Raw genomic sequence first — 19,231 nt, forward strand, 5'->3', positions numbered from 1 at the left:
AAAGTCGCGGCTTGTAGGCCGGAAATTACAGTCAAAAGAACAATCACTGTTAAATTTTGTACAGCAAGGACGGCGCTGGGATTTGAACCCAAAACCTCAGAGCTGTGAGTCAGACGTGCTAATCACCAAATCCAACTTTAACAACTTTTACCAGTAACGGAGACCAAATGGGAATTTTCGTATTGTTTTTTTTACTTTCAGCTCAAATGACGCAATTTCTCTTCTGATGGTTGCCCACATGCCGACATCCACTTTCAGGCACAGTTGCCGGCGGCACGCTTGTGTCAAATGTCTCGTTTAAAAACAGAAAGTCGGGAGAGGCCTGTTGGCTGTCCAAAGCATTCAATCGTTGCTTGATAGGAGTGACTCACGAATAACTTTTTTCAAGTTTCAATCCATCACTTGGTCCATTTTTGTGTTTTATGTCGTGAGTAAAAACTTCAGAAATGCAGTCACTCATGTTCAGTTGCGCGGGGAGGGAGGCCAAAAGTCAAAAAAGTCATCAAAGCAACACCACAGCGGCTGATTTTACGACTTAGTCAACACGCACGCACAGTAGTTACACGTTATAAAACTGTTTTTATTTCTCCCTCTCTAGAAACATCCATCCATTTTCTTGGCCGCTTATCCTCACAGGGTGTTGCGGGAGTGCAGGAGCCTATCCCAGCTGTCAACGGGCAGGAGGCGGGGTACACGCTGAACTAGTCGCCAGCCAATTACAACACCAGTCGCACTCACAATCACACTTATGGGCAATTTAGAGTGTCTTGTTATTGTTTCATATTTTTGGGATGTGGGAGTGCCTGGAGAAAACTCACGCAGGCACGAGGAGAACATGCAAACTCCACGCAGGGAGGGCCGGGATTGAACCCGGGACCTCAGAACTGTGAGGGCAACGCTTTACCGGCTGCTCCACCGTGCCACTGACTATAAACAATACAGCGCTATTCATCGTGATTAAAAAGAAAAAAAATGTAACAATGACAATTGCGGTGTTTTTGTTGGGGCCGGAAGTGAGCGGACCAACAGATCTTCGTAGATATAAATAGAAAGAGCGACGCGCGCTCGTCGTCGCTCATCTCGAGTTAAAGAGGGCGAGATGCGATGATTAAAAGGCGATACACTTGTAAGTGAGCGACGCACTTCACTAAGCGGCTTTCGGAACACGACTAATGCGTTCAAAGAGAATCCCTCCCACCCGTGACGCTCCGAGTGGAACTTCATTTCTTTGATCCACTTTAGAAAAGCCCAACACGCGCTGACGGATCCCCGCCGCGCCCGACGGAAACAAATGAAGGTGCTAAGCGCCGGCAAATAAAGGCCCGACACGGAACCCGCTCGGAGAGTCGTCGCTCTGTCGGGTCGGCGCTAATTGCGACAACGGCGCCGGCTGAGACTCGTGCATTATAAATGAACGAAAAATCTTGTATTCACCAGAGCTTATTATAGAGTGAGATATTACTTCTCACTTAGTTGCTTTATTTTGAGCTCAAGCTAAATGCTCTCATTCCACCAAGTGCTCATTACGGTGCATCAGGGAGTTGCGCATATTTTATTCTATTTACAGTTTTACCTTGACTTATAATTTGATCCATTTTGTGACCGAGTTCATAATTTACTTCTGTAATAAATTAGTTCCCCCCCCCTCCAATGAAATGAATAATGCTTTACTACCAGGTGGGGATGGGATGACCTATCTGTTCTTTTTATTTATTATTTATTTGTTATTATTATTATTGTTGTTATTATTTATTTATTTTATTCTCTGTAAATATGTTGAATATGAGGCCAAGGACCATGTCCAATGTAAAAAAATAATAATAATAAATACTGCTTTGGCGCCATCATGTGGTATTTTTGGGCCAATGCTCATCATTGATGTAGTTGGGAGAAATTTTAATAATAGGCCATATGGACAAATATCATTCCATCCAGCAATTTTCTTTTGCCGCTTATCCTCACAAGGGTCGCTGAGAATGCTGGAGCCTACCAAGCTGCCAACGGGCAGGAGGCGGGGTGCACCCTGAACTGGTTGCCAGCCAATCGCAGGGCAACAGCCGCACTCACAATCACATCTATGGGCAATTTAGAGTGTCCAATTAATGTTGCATGTTTTTGGGATGTGGGAGGAAACCGGAGTGCCCGGAGGAAACCCACGCAGGCACGGGGAGAACGTGCAAACTCCACACAGGCGGGGTCCGGGATTGAACCCGGGACCTCAGAACTGTGAGGCCAACACTTTACACTTGCCCCACTATGCCGCTCTGTATTGTATGTATGCTATACAATTGACCAAAAAAAAAAGAAAAAAAAATATATACATCCATTCATCCATCCATTTTCTTTTGCCGCTTATCCTCACGAGGATCGCAGGAAATGCTGGAGCCTACCCAGCTGTCAACGGGCAGGAGGCGGGGTACACCCTGAACTGGTTGCCAGCCAATTGCAGGGCACATTGAGACAAACAGCCACACTCACAACCACACCGAGGGTCAATTTAGAGGGTCCAATTAAGGTTGCATGTTTTTTAGATGTGGGAGGAAACCGGAGTGGACGGGGAAAACCCACGCAGGCATGGGGAGAACATGCAAACTCCACACAGGCGGGTCTGGGATTGAACCCAGGACCCGAAAACTGTGAGGCCGACGCTTTACCAGCTGCCCCACCGTGCCGCCCCGTTGACAAATCTAATAAATATTTTGCGGCATTCTTTTGCTATTACAAATTACAACCCTCCGAGAATTTTGCAAACTTGCCCGTTTGACCTCCACAAAAGAAGGGGGGAGGGGGTTCGCAGTTCCCACATTCTGGATCTGACTGTGTCTGAGCCATCTCAATAAACCACTTGTATCGTGGTCCATCATGAGAATTACAATGTTATAAGGTATATTGAGTTGAATTCAAATCAAGTTATAGCAGCATCATTAGTGTCTCCCAACCAAAACTGCAAAAAAAAGGGCACAATTTGCAAATGAGGCAAATGTGTTTCTCCTCCATTCAACACTTGGAGCTGCATTTACAAGCTTGGCGGTGGCACTTGAGGGCAGCACGAGACCACCAGTCTCCGAGCAGAGTGACCCAGGATGGCTCGGGATAGAAACGTTACAGGTTGCAGCCAATGTTCCCTCTCATTCTCTTACGTGTCTGAGCAAACACACTAAGGCCGTGAGCGCCCCCTTTTGACCACTGTGAGCAACATCAGACGTACGCACTGTGGTCAGATCAGTGTCATCCACTGAAGTTTACATGGCTCATTAAAAGGTTCACATTACATTACATTTTTTTGCAAGCTTACACTGAAAATGTCCACAAAAAATATATACATTACAATACAAATATATACCAAGCCAACTATGAACTATAAATTTAAAATGTCGCTTAGAACTTTGTTTCGTTTATTTTTTTAACCCACAATGATATCCCCGTCTGCTTTTCTTGGTGTAAAACTGAATCATTGCTTGCAGAATAACTTTCGCAATGCCTATTGAAAGCTGAATGATGCTCACAAACAGTTATAAGGTTAATGTTACGTTGCCTCGTATATTTCAAATACAAAATTAGCTTTTTGGGAAATGTATCGTCTGTGCTTTCATCCTCAATTAAGCTGTGCCAAGGTGGAATTTTAACATTATGCACCATCTCATCCTGCACTTTCTACTTTGGCTTCAGACCAGACCCTTTTTCCTCAAAAAATAAGAGAAAATCTCATCCAGTTTCACCACTTTTTCTTCTATTATTCACATACCCTGGTCTTTGTAATTATGAGCGTACCCCTTTAAAACGGAGCGGGGCGGTGTCAGGTAAACCACGAAGTAGTGTGAGTGGCCCGGTGTGGCCGAGCAGCAGCTCTTTGTGTTTAAAAAACAAAAAAAAAACATATCGGGTTATAGTTCACTGCGCTTGAGCTTAGAGCGTGCGACAAGTGCGCAAATGCGCAGTTGCGCAGCTTCGAGGGAACATTGGCTGCAGCCTTTTCCTTACACAGAGCGAATTTCCAACCTTGAATCAAAGTTGTGTTTGATTGCAAAAAGTGTAAAGCACACATACTACCCTGTCCGCAGAAAAGTCGCGTCACAAAACGCAGCGCAAATGAACTTCGACTCAAATCTGATTTGACGATCTGTTTTGGAGCGCCGCTGCGGAGTTTCAAAAGGCACCACCTGAGCCTCCACATTATTTGTACTTGAAAAGTAATAATACGCATTTGTTGACGCCACATAATGATAATTAACTCGGGTTAAGGATTTCAAAAGCTAATCAGGAGTTACCAAGGTAATACAAAGTCATTGATTGACTTGTGCGCTGGTTCCTTTGTCGACGAGCGCGCAATTGCGTGTAATTTTGTTTAATTTTTTCTTTTTTTTTTGCTATGACCTGCTCCCTTTTCTCCCGGCGCGTCAAACAAGGCCACCGGCGCACGGCAGTTACCTCGACTAAAAGAAAAAAGGCTCCTCTTAAAAAGGAAACGTTCCCTGTGAGCCACCTGCGGCCTGAGAGACTATTAGCACAAGTCAGAAGCTATCAATTCATTAAACATTCATTCTTTGCCCCCATTTCCCTCCTCTTAATCTGCTTAACCTCGTCGCCGCGTCCGTCCGTCCGTCTCCGACACTTTGATGCCCCCCTCCCCCCCCCCTCCCCTAATCAGGATTCTACAGGGACCGCGCTCCCGTCTCATTCCTTCGCTGGGCAAATATTACATTCCTGTCTTTCTTCTCCATTCCACCTCTGCTCCGCCGCAGAAATCAATGTGTCCAAAGCGGGACAGATAACCTTGTGTTTGAAGTACTGAGAGCAGTAAGGAGGGAGGGGGCGGGGGTGGGGGCTGCTTGTCAACCCGAGTGGTGATAGTGAAAGCATTAAAGTCCATTCCTCTAACTTAATACTCTGCTCCTCCGCAGGACACTTGAAGGTGCAGCACAGCGACAGCCTCGACAGGCAATGACGTCGTCCAATATTAAAACGACGACTCCGCGTGTGTGTGTGTGTGTGCGTGCGCTGATTTTGTGGCCCCCGCTCACCTTGTATCCTTGGATGAGTCCATTCTGGGTCTCCAGGGGGGGCGTGTCCCAGCTCACATCCAGGCCGGAGGGAGACGCGGCGGACACCCGGATGGACTGCGGAGCCACGGATGGCGCTGCGAACGAAGCCGCGGGGGAAAATTGTTACGCCACCGTTTTTGCACATGGAAATTCATACAAAGGGGCCCCTCATAATTAATACTAACAGGAATAAAAAAAAATGAAAATAAATATACACACACATATACATATAAAGTCAGGATGAAAAGTTGTAATTAAATGAGAATAAAGTCATACTCTTCTGTGATTAAGTTGTAAAATATATAAATTCTATTCTATTCAAGGTGGATCAGCTGGTAAAGCGTCGGCCTCACAGTTCTGAGGACCCGGGTTCGATCCCGGCCCCGCCTGCGTGGAGTTTGCATTTTCTCCCCGCGCCTGCGTGGGTTTTCTCCGGGCACTCTGGTTTCCTCCCACATCCCAAAAACCATGCAACATTAATTGGACGCTCTAAATTGCCCCTAGGTGTGATTGTGAGCGCGCCCGTTTGTAACTATGCGCCCTGCGATTGGCCGGTGACCAGTTCAGGGTGTACGCCGCATCCTTCCCGTTGGCAGCTGGGAGAGGCTCCAGCACTGCCCGGGACCCTCATGAGGATAAGTGGCAAAAGAAATTAGATGGATGGATATTCTATTCAAGTCAAAGCTTAAAGAGGGAATAAAGTCATATTTGAACAAATTAATTTCCAAAGTACAACTTTGGAAAAAAAGTATGCGTTTTGCTCACCAAAAAAACTGATTTTAAACTAACCCAAGCGGGCAGCTTCACATGATAGGATGATGGATTTGTCTTTCAAAAGGGGAGCACGGTGGTCCCAATGGTTAGCACTTCTGCCGAAAAAGCGAAGCGTGGGGAGTCTCTGTCGTGCAGTCAATGAGTGGCCAGCGACCTCTCCAATCACTCTCCTTTATATCTTTATGTCTGTCATAATCTCTCTGTATTATTGCAATATAGCTTGGCAGCCTTGACAATTGCACCATGTTGTTTATGGTTTGATTGAAAAAAATGCATTGCAGCATATAAGGAGACTCAAAATCGCTCTGTGATTGATTAGCAAGCAGTCGACGCTATTGAGGTAACAATATAGAATATGTTTTGTTTTTTTTTTACAGTTGATCCACGCAATTATTCACGTTTTCTTTTTCTGGCTCCATGGTGAGCCCTTCCAATTAGTGAGTGCCCGGGGGCTGGGGGGGGCTTTTGAAAGCACCGTGACCACACGCGCGCAAGCAGTTTGCGGCCACGCACCCGGGGGAAAAAAAAAAAAGGCCATATCACCGCATTTCATCATCAACACCCTCCAGCCATTTCTGCCACCCCGCCGCACGCTGCTTATCCTCCGCTCATTTCTCACCTTGGGATACGCGTGGCCTTCTCAAACTGACAAAAATGCACAACCGCTCCTGAATATGAATGTGTGGCAACAAAAATCTTTTGCTCATTTTGTTTGTGCGGCGGAAGGTAAACATTGGGGGAGGCGCCGAGACGTGCGATTTTCCACAACAGAAAAGGCCGCTCCGCTGGTCTCTTTGTCATTCAAACGGCGGCTCGGCGCCTCACGCTATGCAACATTTACGTCGCGGCTGCGGCCGGGTCCTTTGCCGAACAAGCCGTCCCTCCACCATTTCGTCAGAAAGAACATTCTGGACTTTTATTTATTTATTGCGAGCTGCCAATGACAAACATGGCAAATCATTCCTTCACTTTTCTATTCATAACATTGCAACTGCGGGAACGGCACACAACAATAAATAAATAAAACTTAAACTTAAATAAAAAGAACAGGAGGGGCGGCACAGTGGAGGAAGTGTAAAGCGTTTGCCTCACAGTTCTAAGGACCCGCGTTCAATCCCAGCCCCGCCTGTGTGGAGTTTGCATGTTCTCCCCGTCCCTCGGTGGGTTTTCTCCGGGTGGGCACTCCGGTTTCCTCCCACATCCCAAAAACATGCAACATTAATTGAATACTCTAAATTGCCCCTCAGTGTGATTGTGAGTGCGACTGTCGTCCGTCTCTATGTGCCCTGTGATTGGCTGGCAACCAGTTCTGTCCTTTGACAGCTGGGATAGGCTCCAGCAATCCCCGCTACCCTGGTGAGGATAAGCCGCAGAGAAAATGGATTAATGGAAAACAACAGTAACTGTTCCAACAAGTTGGGATGAAAGTGGCAGGAGGGCACATAGTCTACAGTATATAACTCATACTTGAAATTATAATGTGATGAATATTCATATTCAATATATATTATCATATTCATATATTATTAATATTCATTAAATGGAGGGAATCAGGGAAAAAGCCAAAACGTGGTTGTCCAATGATAAGCATATTAAATATAATATATATATATAAACATGTTTATAAATTATGGCCAAGTTACTGGACAAAGGTGGAAATATAAAAATATATAGTAAAAAACTGCATAATTCAATTTTTTTTTTAAATAATGCAAGAAAAGAGAAGTGATGACATTAAAATCTAATAAAATGTATGTATTGTCAAAAACATTCCTGAAAATATGAACTAAAATAAAAGCAATAATACATACAATAAATAATATATATTCTTAAAAACCAACAAAAAAACACATGATGTAATAAAAATATATAATGCATAAAAGGTAACTGAAAAGAAATCAACGATGAATTGTAAGAATGAGTTACAATAATAGAATAAATATAAAAATAGTAATATCAAATAAACAGATTATGAAATAAATATACTGTTTATGTGTATGTTTTCAATAACCATGAACTATATGAACGTCCTACTTAAACAGACGCGTAAACATTTGTTGATTGCAAAGGTTTGACAGTTCAACGCTTGAAAAATGTGAATTCTAATTTCATTATTGATTAATGCAAACAAATGGAAGGGCAAACATCCTTATTTTATATATATTATAAAGCTAATGGCGAACCTTTGACCAGTGAGTGCATTATGTATTTTCATGCTGTACTGTATTGTTACAAGGGGGCAGGGAGGGCAAGAAAACCCGCTGAAATGGTAAATAGACCCGAAGCAACGAGATGTCAACGCTCCAGTTTCAATGAGGGCTCAAGATTCTGCGACGCTTAAATGCTGATGAAGAATTCTAAATGGAGTCCGCACACAGAAATGATGCAAGGCAAGCAATAGTCGGAGGACCTCGTCCGAACCTTGCAGCAAAAGCGGAACCCAACAACGTCTGCAGCGGATCGAGGCTAACGAATCACTTCAACCAACGCGAGCTGCTAAGTTTTCCACTTGCCTGCCTCTCCGACGGACACGTCGACGGGTTCCGAGGGAGGACTCTCGCCGATGATGTTGTAGCTCGTCATGACTATTTGGTAGCGCTTGAACTTCTTCAGCTCTGAAAAAGGGGAAAAATGCCCAATTAGTGAGCGCGGTTTGCAGTTGAACTTCGAATGTTGAGGAAAAAAAAATAAAAGACTCGCATTGCGGACTTACGGGTCAACTCGAACTCTGTCAGAGAGGAGCTGCTGACGGTCTTGAAGGTGCTCTTGGCTGTGGAGGAGAAAGAAGAACGAACGAGAACGCTGATAAATGGCTTTTTGCGATTCGTTTTGACATTTATCGACCCCCCCAAAAAAAGAAAAAAAGACTTGACAACATTTGAGTTTGAAGGAATCAAGGAGCAATTGTTTTATTCAAGTTACGCCCAACCCGGCCTACTGAGCAGTTGCATTAGCAAAGCATGATACATACAGTATATTGCATTCAATCACATTTATTAAAGCATAAAAAGATTAATAGTTAAAATAACTATCGTAGGTAACAGAAGAAACGAGTTGCTAAAGAGAGTGGATAAATGTAAGCGTGTGGATATTTTAAGAGACTCACCGGCTCCCATTCACTTCAACGTGCCATCATCTACAGGCACATTATCAATATAATTATTAAGTATTGTTGACCTTTTATATACGGCAAGATGTTCAATGTCCCGCTAATCTGTGAGGATTTTAATTGTCAACGGCGACAAAAACAGTGGTCGACTGATTACCACTGCGACGGTTCAGTCGGGTTCAGCCCCATTGGTTTTTAAATTATAAATGACAACAAGGGAAAAAAAAAAATTAACATTATTTTCCGTAACGTCAAGCATTTTCTGTACTGCTTATCCTCACGAGTCACCTCCCGCCCGAAGAGGCGATGTACATACTGAAATGCAGAAATAATCACGATAAAACGTCCTACAGTACTAAAAAGTTTTATTTGTTTTGTGACAGCGCTCGTAAGTCAATGTAATCTTATATCAAATTAAAATTAATTGAAGTGCCATACATCACTCCACCCCACTAAAAATAATAAAAAAAAACAAACAAAAAAAAAAACACCATACTTTTTTTTTTAAAGCTGTTTTTCATAAACAAAAAGTATACAGCATAGGTCTTTAGTTTTCTTCTTATCTATATAAACAGGGAGCGGGGCAGCACGGTGGAGCAGCTGGTAAAGCGTTAGCCTCACAGTTCTGAGGACCTGGGTTCAATGCCTGTGTGGAGTTTGCATGTCCTCCCTGTGCGTTTTCTCCACCCACATTCCAAAAACAAGCGACATTAATTGGTCACTCTAAATTGCCCCTAGGAGTGAGTGCGGCTGTTTGGCTCGATGTGCCCTGCGATTGGCTGGCGACCAGTTCAGGGTGCACACCACCTCCCTCCTGTTGACAGCTGGGATAGGCTCCAGCACTCTTCGCGACCCTCGTGAGGATAAGTGGCGAAGAAAATGGTCACTCTAAATTGCCCCAAAGTGTGATTGTGAGCGCGACTGTTTGTCTCGATGTGCCCTGCGATTAGCTGGTGACCAGTTCAGGGTGCACCCCGCCTCCTGCCCGTTGACGGCTGGGCTAGGCTCCAGCACTCCCCGCGACCCTCGTGAGGATAAGCGGCGAAGAAAATGGATGGATAAACAGCAAGCGTGGGTTCAGTTCCCACTCAGTGACAGTCTTAAAATGTGCCCTGCGACTGACTGGTGACCAGTTTGGGGTTTAGTCCACCTTTCGCCTAAAGTTGGCTAGAATAGGCTGCAGTACTCCTGTGACCCGTGTGAGGATAAGCGAAATAGATGGTAAGATGAATGGATGGATATACACACAAACCACTACATATTTACTGTTGGCATTTTGCCAAAATTTGCTTATTGCTGCATTATTCATTGAAAAATTTGCCAAGTGACCGATTGTCTCCTATAGAACGGACCCGGCGCGTTTGTCCATTTTGAAAATCAAACGCGGCCCAGAGACACAAAACTCCGCGTTTTCTCTCACAATCAAGCGTCCGCCAGCTCCGCTAAATGTTCATTTCATGCATGTAAAACACGCTCAGGGCAGAGAGATATCCACACACTGCAGTAAGTATTCTTATGAATTATTGACCATACAGACTGGCTGCAAATGTTGTGTTATGTTTTATGTTTACTTGTGACCAAACAACACAGTCAGGTCACGACACAATAAAATGGAAAGGTGCTACCCTCGTTGTGAACTTCAATTTTAGTTTATTTTTAAAGAAGACCTTGTGTGTGTGTGTGTGGGATGAGGGGGGTGTGCTTACTTGTGATGTGTGCATCTGTGATGCCTTTGCCTCCCTGGACCAGATCATCAGCGAAAGACGAGTTGGACGGGAGCTCTCGGTAATACAACCGGTAACCCGTCAGCACGCCGTTGATGCGCTCGTCGCTCGGTCGCTGGGGAAAGGCGCAAAAGGAGTCAGTCATTTATTTCCTAACGAGTAAATTCAGAGACTTCATTTTTTCAGGAGTGCTGACTGACGGGAAACAGTCACGCTGACAAAGAGAAACTTTTAAAGGGCGCAGAGCTTGAGAGGCCAGTAAAAGGTGATGAAATCGCTGGCGACTTTGTTTTCAGTCTCCTGCTGTTGCCATTAAGCCAGAAGGAGAAGATGACGCTTAAAGGCCGCCTGCGTTTCAACACCGACGACCGCCCGCGTGTCCCTCTGCCCCGCTCGTAGCATCCCTCCGATTGTCACATTATTCTGACGTTTCCCCACTTCGATGAATAACGCATGAAACGCAAACACACATTCTGCAGGGCTTTTACCACCCACCCGGTGAATTATTAACACGCATTTGGACTGCGCTTGAAATATGTGCACGTCTGACGCATGTTGAGGGCGGAGCAGCAGATAATTGCTCGGTTACGGTCATGGACGGTCATCAGAAAAGGCTGCTTGCTACCTGTCATTAGATCATCTCTTAGTGATGCAGCAAGGCTATATATATTTGCACTCCCTGTTCCCACTAACTGTAAACAATTATGTTTGTGCCGCTGGGCGACGAATGGTCAGGAGCACTCGCGTACTGTACTCCATCTGTGCTCCTCCTTGTAATAAATAATGAATACGATAGGTGAAAAACTGTCATGTAAAGAAACCCCTCGCACAAGCTTTAAAAACTTTTAAACATATCAGAGAATTAAATGCACAAGTAAAGTTGTAATAGACATTTAGAGTAATTACCATTGGGTTAATTTATTAGTTTCCTACTTTGAAGTGAGGAAAGAACTCGGGTGGCTACCTCGTCGAAGTATTTTATACTACAATTGCATATCAAAACAGAAAGTCTGCTCGGTGAGCGCTAACATCGTGTGACGCGGACGCCAATTATAAACCTTGGAGCAAGTGCAATATAAACACCGAGAGTCAAAAACACACACAAACAACTACCCGGCTTATGTTGTTTGTGCTCTGTGGGAACAACATTACCGGCACGCAGTTGGGGACCTTCTCTACCGTCTTCTTGTTCTTAATCACGCCGCATCTTTTCCGTTCGACATAATTGCCGGCGGGCACGTCGCGGCGCGACGTGGTTCCGCTCTGAATTACAGCCCGTTTGCGGCTCCCGTTTAGTGCGGCGGCAGCTGCCGTGTCAGCCGCGAGACCTTTTATACGGCGTTGCACTTGCTCGGTCTGCGCAAGGTCTCTTGTCACAAATAACCACAAATATTGAGGTTCACGTTTTTTTTTTTTTATGACCGTAATAAAGAACATATTCCCATGGCACTTACCTTCCACTGGACCAGGACGGAGGTGGTAGTTGAAGGTTTGACTGTGATGATCTCAGGAGGCTCATCAGGAGCTGGAACACAGACGAGAAGGGTGGCCTCATTAGAAATAGGCTTCTGCACTATTATTTCGATAATTTCAAGTCCATATTTTCTCAGAGAGTGGATGGGGAGGTTTTTTTTGTTTTTAATTAAACTGCTGAGAGTCCCACACACCTGGAGGGTTGAAGACATTTGTTGATACAAAATACATTTGGATAAAAAATATAACATTGCATGCATTTTTTGCATTAATCAATAATACAGCTTCTAATTTGAAATGATTCAGATTACAATTTAGGCGGCACGGTGTATCTATCACCTGTATGGCGTTGGGCTCACAGTTCTGAGGACTCCGGTTCAAATCCCGGCCCTGCCTGTGTGGAGTTTCCATGTTGTCCCCGTCCCTGCGCGGGTTTTCTCCGGGTGCGCACTCCGGTTTCCTCCCACATCCCAAAAACATGCAACATTAATTGGACACTCTAAATTGCCCATAGGTGTGATTGTGAAAAATTTGTGTATCCAAAAATGAGTAATAATTGAGGAAATATGAATTCTTATTGTCCGTCTCCATGTGCCCTGTGATTGGTTGGCAAACAGTTCAGGGTATACCCCGCCTCCTGCCCGTTGACAGCTGGGATAGGCTCCAGCACTCCCAGTGACCTTTGTGAGGATAAGCTGCTAAGAAAATGGATGGATAAATTGTCCCTAGGTGTGATTGTGAGTGCGGCTGATTGTCTCGATGTGCCCTGCGATTGGCGGGCAACCAGTTCAGGCTCCAGCACGCCCTGCGACCCTCGTGAGGATAAGCGGCAAAAGAAAATGGATGGATGGATGGATATACTGGCATTGATTTTTTTTTTTTTGGGGTAAAAATGTATTTTTTTTATTATGGCAGCAATTAACCATTTTCTTCACCGCTTATCCTCACGAGGGTCGCGGGGAGTCGCGCAGCCTATCCCAGCTGTCAACGAGCAGGAGGCGGGGTACACCCTCAACTGGTTGCCAGCCAATCACAGGGCACATCGAGACAAACAGCCGCACTCACAATCACACCTAGGGGCAATTTAGAGTGTCCAATTAATGTTGCATGTTTTTTTGGGGGGAATGTGGGAGGAAACCGGAGTGCCCGGAGGAAACGCACGCAGGGACTTCATACAAGCGTTTTAAAATTTCAGCTTGCTATCAGTCACAATAAATCTGTGATTAGCAACCAGCGTTTTATCTATACTCAACGATACATTGTAGACCCGATTTGTGGCACAATTGTCCCCACCCTAAATCCTTTTTAATGTTAATCTTTAATGTTAATCAAGCAAATTCGGGTCATCCCCCCCCCCCCCCCCCACCCTCCCCCCAGCGGGCTTACGCAGCCCAGCCGCTCACCATCTTGTAAAGTTGTGACCGCGTCCGTCTCCTTGCTGAGGACGCTGTTTCCTATGTCGTTGGTGGCCACCATCCGCAGCCTGTATGAGGTGAAAGGCTTCAATCTGCGCAAAAACACAGATCATATTTCTTAATAATTCCCACTATACCACAGAAGAAAAAGAAGCAAACCACATTTCTAGTGAAGGCTGTGTGGAGAGAGTTACAAGGTCTTAAATAGAGGAAAAGGATCTGCAATAATAAGCAGCCGCATTCTTTAACTGCGGAATGACCACAATATCTTATCTGCATTTTTTCCCCCTCAGAGCAAGGTGACTGCATTAATAGGCAAAGAGTAATCATAATAATATTATTCACTTTGAGAAATCAGCGTCAGAGTCGGCGCAAACAACCATGGACTCATAACACAAACCGACGTCTTCAGTAGTGCTTTGATAAATGCTGCTGCTCTCCTGTGCACTCGCCGCGAAAAATGTAAAGGGGCTTTAAAACATCTTGCCTCGTTTAAAAAAACAAAACCAGAAAAGTTGAAGAAATAATAGCAAAGTCATTCCTGTACTTTTCATACCGACGAGCCCCCGTTTCACGCATTCTTTACAGAGGTCCCGAGAGACGACGTGTGATACCGAGACTGGTCCGATAAGGAACAAGAAGAGGCGCCACCGTGGGGTCGCGGGTCTTCTCGGATCGGAACAACAAAAGGCGTCGAGCCCACCAGAGGGTCGCTCTGGCGACAACGCACTGGGACGACGTTGAGGACGATGCTTGAAAGTGCCTTGAAGTGTCTGTTCTTGCCCCGAAGACTTTGGTGTTTTTGTGCTTGGTGTTTTCTTCAGTTGCACATCCAGCATGTCCCCATGGCGAGTTACAAAAACTGCAAAGGTACAGAACTCAGCAACGGGGAGGAGGAACGAAGGACACGTTTACCAAGTTCGGTCTAGGATTACTGATGTATGATTTTTTTTTTTTTTTTTTTGGGGGGGGGGGGGATTAAACTGTGATCTGATTTCTGTTTTCCTCTACCAGAATTTTAAAGTTGCTGTCTGTTCTTCTTGGACTCCAGACCACTTGCTCGTCTGTAGTCCAATGTCAGTGCACCAAGAACCGGTCCATCACACACCAGTTAAGGTATTTCTGCCTTGAAGCCCAAGTGTCATGCCTATAAACATTCTAAAATAAATACTGTAATGAAAAATACATATAACATTAGTCACTTCAATGTACGTACGAAAAAATAAATATTTAGATGATATGCGGATCACTTCTAATTAACAGCAGACTCCCGGACAGTGTGTATGAGCCGGCCCGGCTGGAGCCGTCCGCCGCAGACACAATCGAGTGAAGTGACCCGGAGCAATATTACCCTATCCTTTCGAGCCATATTTAGACGATATGCGGATCACTTCTAACTAACAACAGACTCCCAGACAATATGTATGAGCCAGCCCGGCTGGATCATTCCACAGCAGACACAATCGAGTGAAGTGACTGGGGCAATATTACCCTATCGTTTCGAGCCATATTTAGACGATATGCGGATCACTTCTAATTAACAGCAGACTCCTAGACAGTATGTATGAGCCAGCCCGGCTGGAGCCGTCCGCAGCAGACACAATCGAGTGAAGTGACTGGGGCAATATTACCCTATCGTTTCGAGCCATATTTAGATGATATGCGGGTCACTTCTAACTAAATACAGACTCCCAGACAGTATGTATTAGCCAGCCCGGCTGAAGCCATGCTCGGCGTCGACGGGTACATCGACACATTTACCACCCCTGATTTACGTACGCAGATATTTTGGTACATTCTGAGAGGATTACGTCCCCCCCAACTATTTTTTTTAGTAGCTGTGTTACACACCTACCTGTCATTTGGAAACCACGAAGCTCTCGTTCTTTGCACCCGTGCAATCCATTTTTCACGAAAAAGTATGAAGAATGAATCCGTCCTCGCGAGCATTCGAACAATATCCAGCAATACAAGGAGCCGGCATTTTGGCTAACACGATGGAACAAAGAGCTACTTTCCAGCAGGTTAAACTGGTAGAAGCATACGAGACCGACTGAGTGGGCGTCTGCTACTAACGTCACTTCCTGCTTCTTCTCGAAAACAAATCCCTCCAGAGGATTTCCATAGCGGGAGTGACAAAAAGCCATATACGTCAAAATCACGTTGTGTGGTGAAAAAACAGCTGCCTTTTTTTACATGAATAACATACTTAAAAATCGTGAATTTCATGACAGTGGACCTTTAAGTCTAGGAGGACAGAATTCACTGGGCTCGTGCATACCTGTCAACGGTCCAGGTGGTCAGGTTGTGCGGGATGTCCGCAGCATTTGTAATCCAATCGCCGTCGGGCAGCTCTTTGATCTGCACGGTCAAGTACCTCACGGGGGAGGAGCCTGAGCCGCCCGTCACCCAGTGAAGGCGAAGGCGGCGCGCTTCCACGCCGTCCTGAGGAACTGACAACTTCCTCGGCGGCTGGGGACGCTCTGCAATCACAAAGGGAAACACGAGAGAGAAATTCAGATGATGCATCTTTTTCCCCGTGCGTTCCTAGAAGTAGGGGATGATACACGCACCTTATTTCCTTGTAAAGAAAACGTATGTTGAGTGACGAATTTAACCGGAGGCTACATCGAATCAATAGCTCGCGCAACGCTACACTGCGTTCATCCGCTTATAAATTGCCGACAATTTTTAAATTCCGCAACGATTCATTCTCCCGTGAAGTACAAGGCGTGCGTGTACGTTTTCATCAGTCGTGGAGCTCTGGGACACGCACGTGCGCGCTGATGAGATGGAACCAGACGTAACAGCTGCCGCTTCAAAGACGAGGCGCTGCCGTAGCATTAGTCTGTGTCGCCGCTATTCAATTACGAAGACTGAAACTGGAGGTTAGCATCAGAAGTAGCTAGCAGATGACGGGGGGGGGGGGGGGGGAACCCCAACCCACACAGCTTAAGGGAGCGTGGCTGTCTAATTTCAGGGCTATGGGGATATTGACTGGGTCTGGTAATAAAAGCATTATTGATTCACTCTGAGGTATAATTAATGCGCACACCCGTGCATAGCGGCAAAGCGTGGTCGCTCACGCGGGCTCGCTACTCTCCATTCATCCTTTTCGCAAGTAATGAAGACAAATCGGATTGCTTTCGTTTTCCCCTTATCGCCGTTTTTTCATCAGTATCCCCGTTTCAAAAGATTTGACAACAGTAGAACCTCTGAAGCTGAATGGTACCAAGCGAGTAGAATTCAAAATATGAACAAAACATCTGATGTCTTTGCTTTCTTTTGGGCTTTTTGTGCCTCTAATTTGGTCAGTCGTGAGAACTCAACATATCGTTCAAGACCCGTGAATCGCAGCGTATCTCTCAGGAGTCTTTTGCTTTTTCTTTGGCTTTTAAATGGCGTGTGCCTCAATCAGGACCTCAACCTGAGGTGCGAAGAGAACAAGAATAAAGAAGAAAAAGAATATCAAAGGAAGTAAACAGATTCACATTAAAAAAAATGATGGGCGGGATTTAGAACGGGGTTGTGCCACGTCTCAACGTTTTGAGTCTTTCGGTTTTTATGTTGTAGCAATTGTTTCTTCTGATTTCAGACTACCCCTGATCGTCCCCATTCCCATTTCCTCAAGTATTAATGTTCTCTTGTACTTTGTCAGATCGTCTTATCGTCAGTCACGTCTCGAACCAGCCATCGTCCTATCCTTTAGCGGTTCATGGAACGGGATTTTCGTGCTTTCTGAGTTTTCAGTTTCCATCTCTGATGAGAACCTTTGTGACTACCTTTATTTCCAGGGTTGTGAAATTGTACTTTTGTGGCCTTTTTGGCTCAGCTTGCAACCACAACAACAGGTGCAAACTTGATCCAACATGCACATAGATGTAGTTGGTGATTTACTAACTGGACAGACCTGCAATTGTATCTAACAAACATTTTATTGCAGATTGTGGCAGGAGAACACGTATATAGATTAATTTAGCACATGCCCTCGAATTTATTAAACCTGAGACAAATTGCGTTGGCTGGTATTGTGTCTTTAAATGGCGTGTCTGAAAGGCAGGTGCAAGCCAACATACTAAGTGGTGGCAGCATACCGGAGGCTTAACTACAAGTGCCATGGAGAACTTTAATGCTCTTGTAAAATGTTATGAAAGACCAACATAATTTTATCTTTTGGTAACTCGGTAATGTTTGTTTGACTTCTACTTACACTTCCAATTCCATCACTTCAAATTTCAATGTGTGTTATCGCTGTTCTCTCAGATGCTTCATGGTGTAAACAAGGGTTGCTCAATGCATCAATCGCGATCAACCAGTCGGTCTCAAAGGTAGTATTGCTAGCCCATCATCATCTCGTCATCGTTCAGAACAAGAAGTCCATTCGAGAAGCAGAGATGGTAAAATAGACAATACAGTAGTTGAAGCAGCTGATGCATTGCTCCAGGACTTTAAAATATTATCTTCAATCGAAGAAGTACAGTTACACAGTGCTGTGAGGCCATGTGGAAGGACATTAGAGATTGTGAGTGTTTCTCACTGCAAGTTTTAGGTCTTACTCACAGAGCTAAGGTACCCCAACATGAGCAAATGTGCTCCCTTTTTGACTGCGTTATTCGGCGCCACTTTTTTTTAATGAGTCCACCTTTTCCCACATGAAGATCACTAAGTCCAAGTACCGTTCCACCCTCAGTGATGAACATTTGGACGTGTGTTTGAGGCTGGCTGACAGAAGCTACCTTCCGGACTTTGCATCCTTGGCTCGTTCGCTTGAGTGCAAGTCCATCCATCCACTTTCTGAGCCGCTTATCCTCACCAACCATATGATCATGTTCTGCTGATAACCTTGTACTTCTGAGCAAAAGCCTGTCATGAGCAAGACTTGGCCACTTCCAAGAGGGGCGTGGCTACGCCACTGCTCTGGGCGGTGACAGGTGTCCGTGTCAGGGACTGTAATTAGACGGGCATTTAAGTTGGAGTTTTTGTCACTGGCATTTGCCAGTTCGTTGCCTTGCGTCAGTGAGTTGCATTCACTGCCTGTGGCACTCGCCACGTCCACGCGTAAGTTAGAGTAACCCTAGTCACTGCGATTCTGTGCCCGTTAGTTTGATCCTGTCCTGTTGAGTTTGTTAGTTTGCCCCAGAGTCATCGGACCCTGCCGTATGTCTTTTGGATCCCGCCTAGCCTAGCGTTTCTGTGCCTCTGCCTTGTCGGACTGCTACACCGTGCATGACCCAGTTTCCGGAATGAACTACAGTGAACATTATGCCTCTACCTCGAAGTCCTCAATTTGGGTCCGCTCCCATACCAGAGGTTCGTGATGAAGGCTTTTGTTTAGCATTAACCAAGCTAGCTAAATTACAAGACAGCATTGATGACAAGACCAAAATAACATAGAATAACAGAAGTGATCTGAATGCCACTGGCACATAACGGAGCAGGTATTTGCTATTAAAATGATTAAAAAAAAAAATCTCTAAGCTACAAACAACAACATCTCTCTGGCAGAAAGAGAGCCATATTTCATCTCTTGACACGCATCTACACGCACGAGATCGAAGAGTCAATTTCTGTTTTTTTGGAGGGATTAATTTGGATTATTCGCCGCCATCTGAATGAATTCTCAATGAGGTTATTGTGAATGAGCCGTTACGCTATTGAAGTGGAACAGCCGAGCACTGAAAGGTGTTCCCGAGA

At 45.0% G+C, this 19,231-nt stretch overlaps 1 protein-coding gene across 2 annotated transcripts in view; it reads right to left on the bottom strand.

The window, feature by feature from the left end:
- The window catches only part of sdk1b (sidekick cell adhesion molecule 1b), a 305,535-nt gene that overhangs the window by 8,929 nt on the left and 277,375 nt on the right, over positions 1–19,231 (bottom strand). For both annotated transcript variants that reach the window (XM_061829010.1, XM_061829009.1), the window contains 7 exons: positions 15,819–16,020; positions 13,526–13,629; positions 12,104–12,174; positions 10,632–10,764; positions 8,530–8,586; positions 8,330–8,431; positions 5,022–5,137 (listed from right to left, as the gene is read on the bottom strand). In XM_061829010.1, coding sequence (XP_061684994.1) covers positions 5,022–5,137; positions 8,330–8,431; positions 8,530–8,586; positions 10,632–10,764; positions 12,104–12,174; positions 13,526–13,629; positions 15,819–16,020 — 785 coding nt within the window. The remainder of the gene's footprint in view (positions 1–5,021; positions 5,138–8,329; positions 8,432–8,529; positions 8,587–10,631; positions 10,765–12,103; positions 12,175–13,525; positions 13,630–15,818; positions 16,021–19,231) is intronic.

This window comes from Syngnathoides biaculeatus, chromosome 9, assembly GCF_019802595.1.
Source record: "Syngnathoides biaculeatus isolate LvHL_M chromosome 9, ASM1980259v1, whole genome shotgun sequence".
Lineage (NCBI taxonomy): Eukaryota > Metazoa > Chordata > Actinopteri > Syngnathiformes > Syngnathidae > Syngnathoides > Syngnathoides biaculeatus.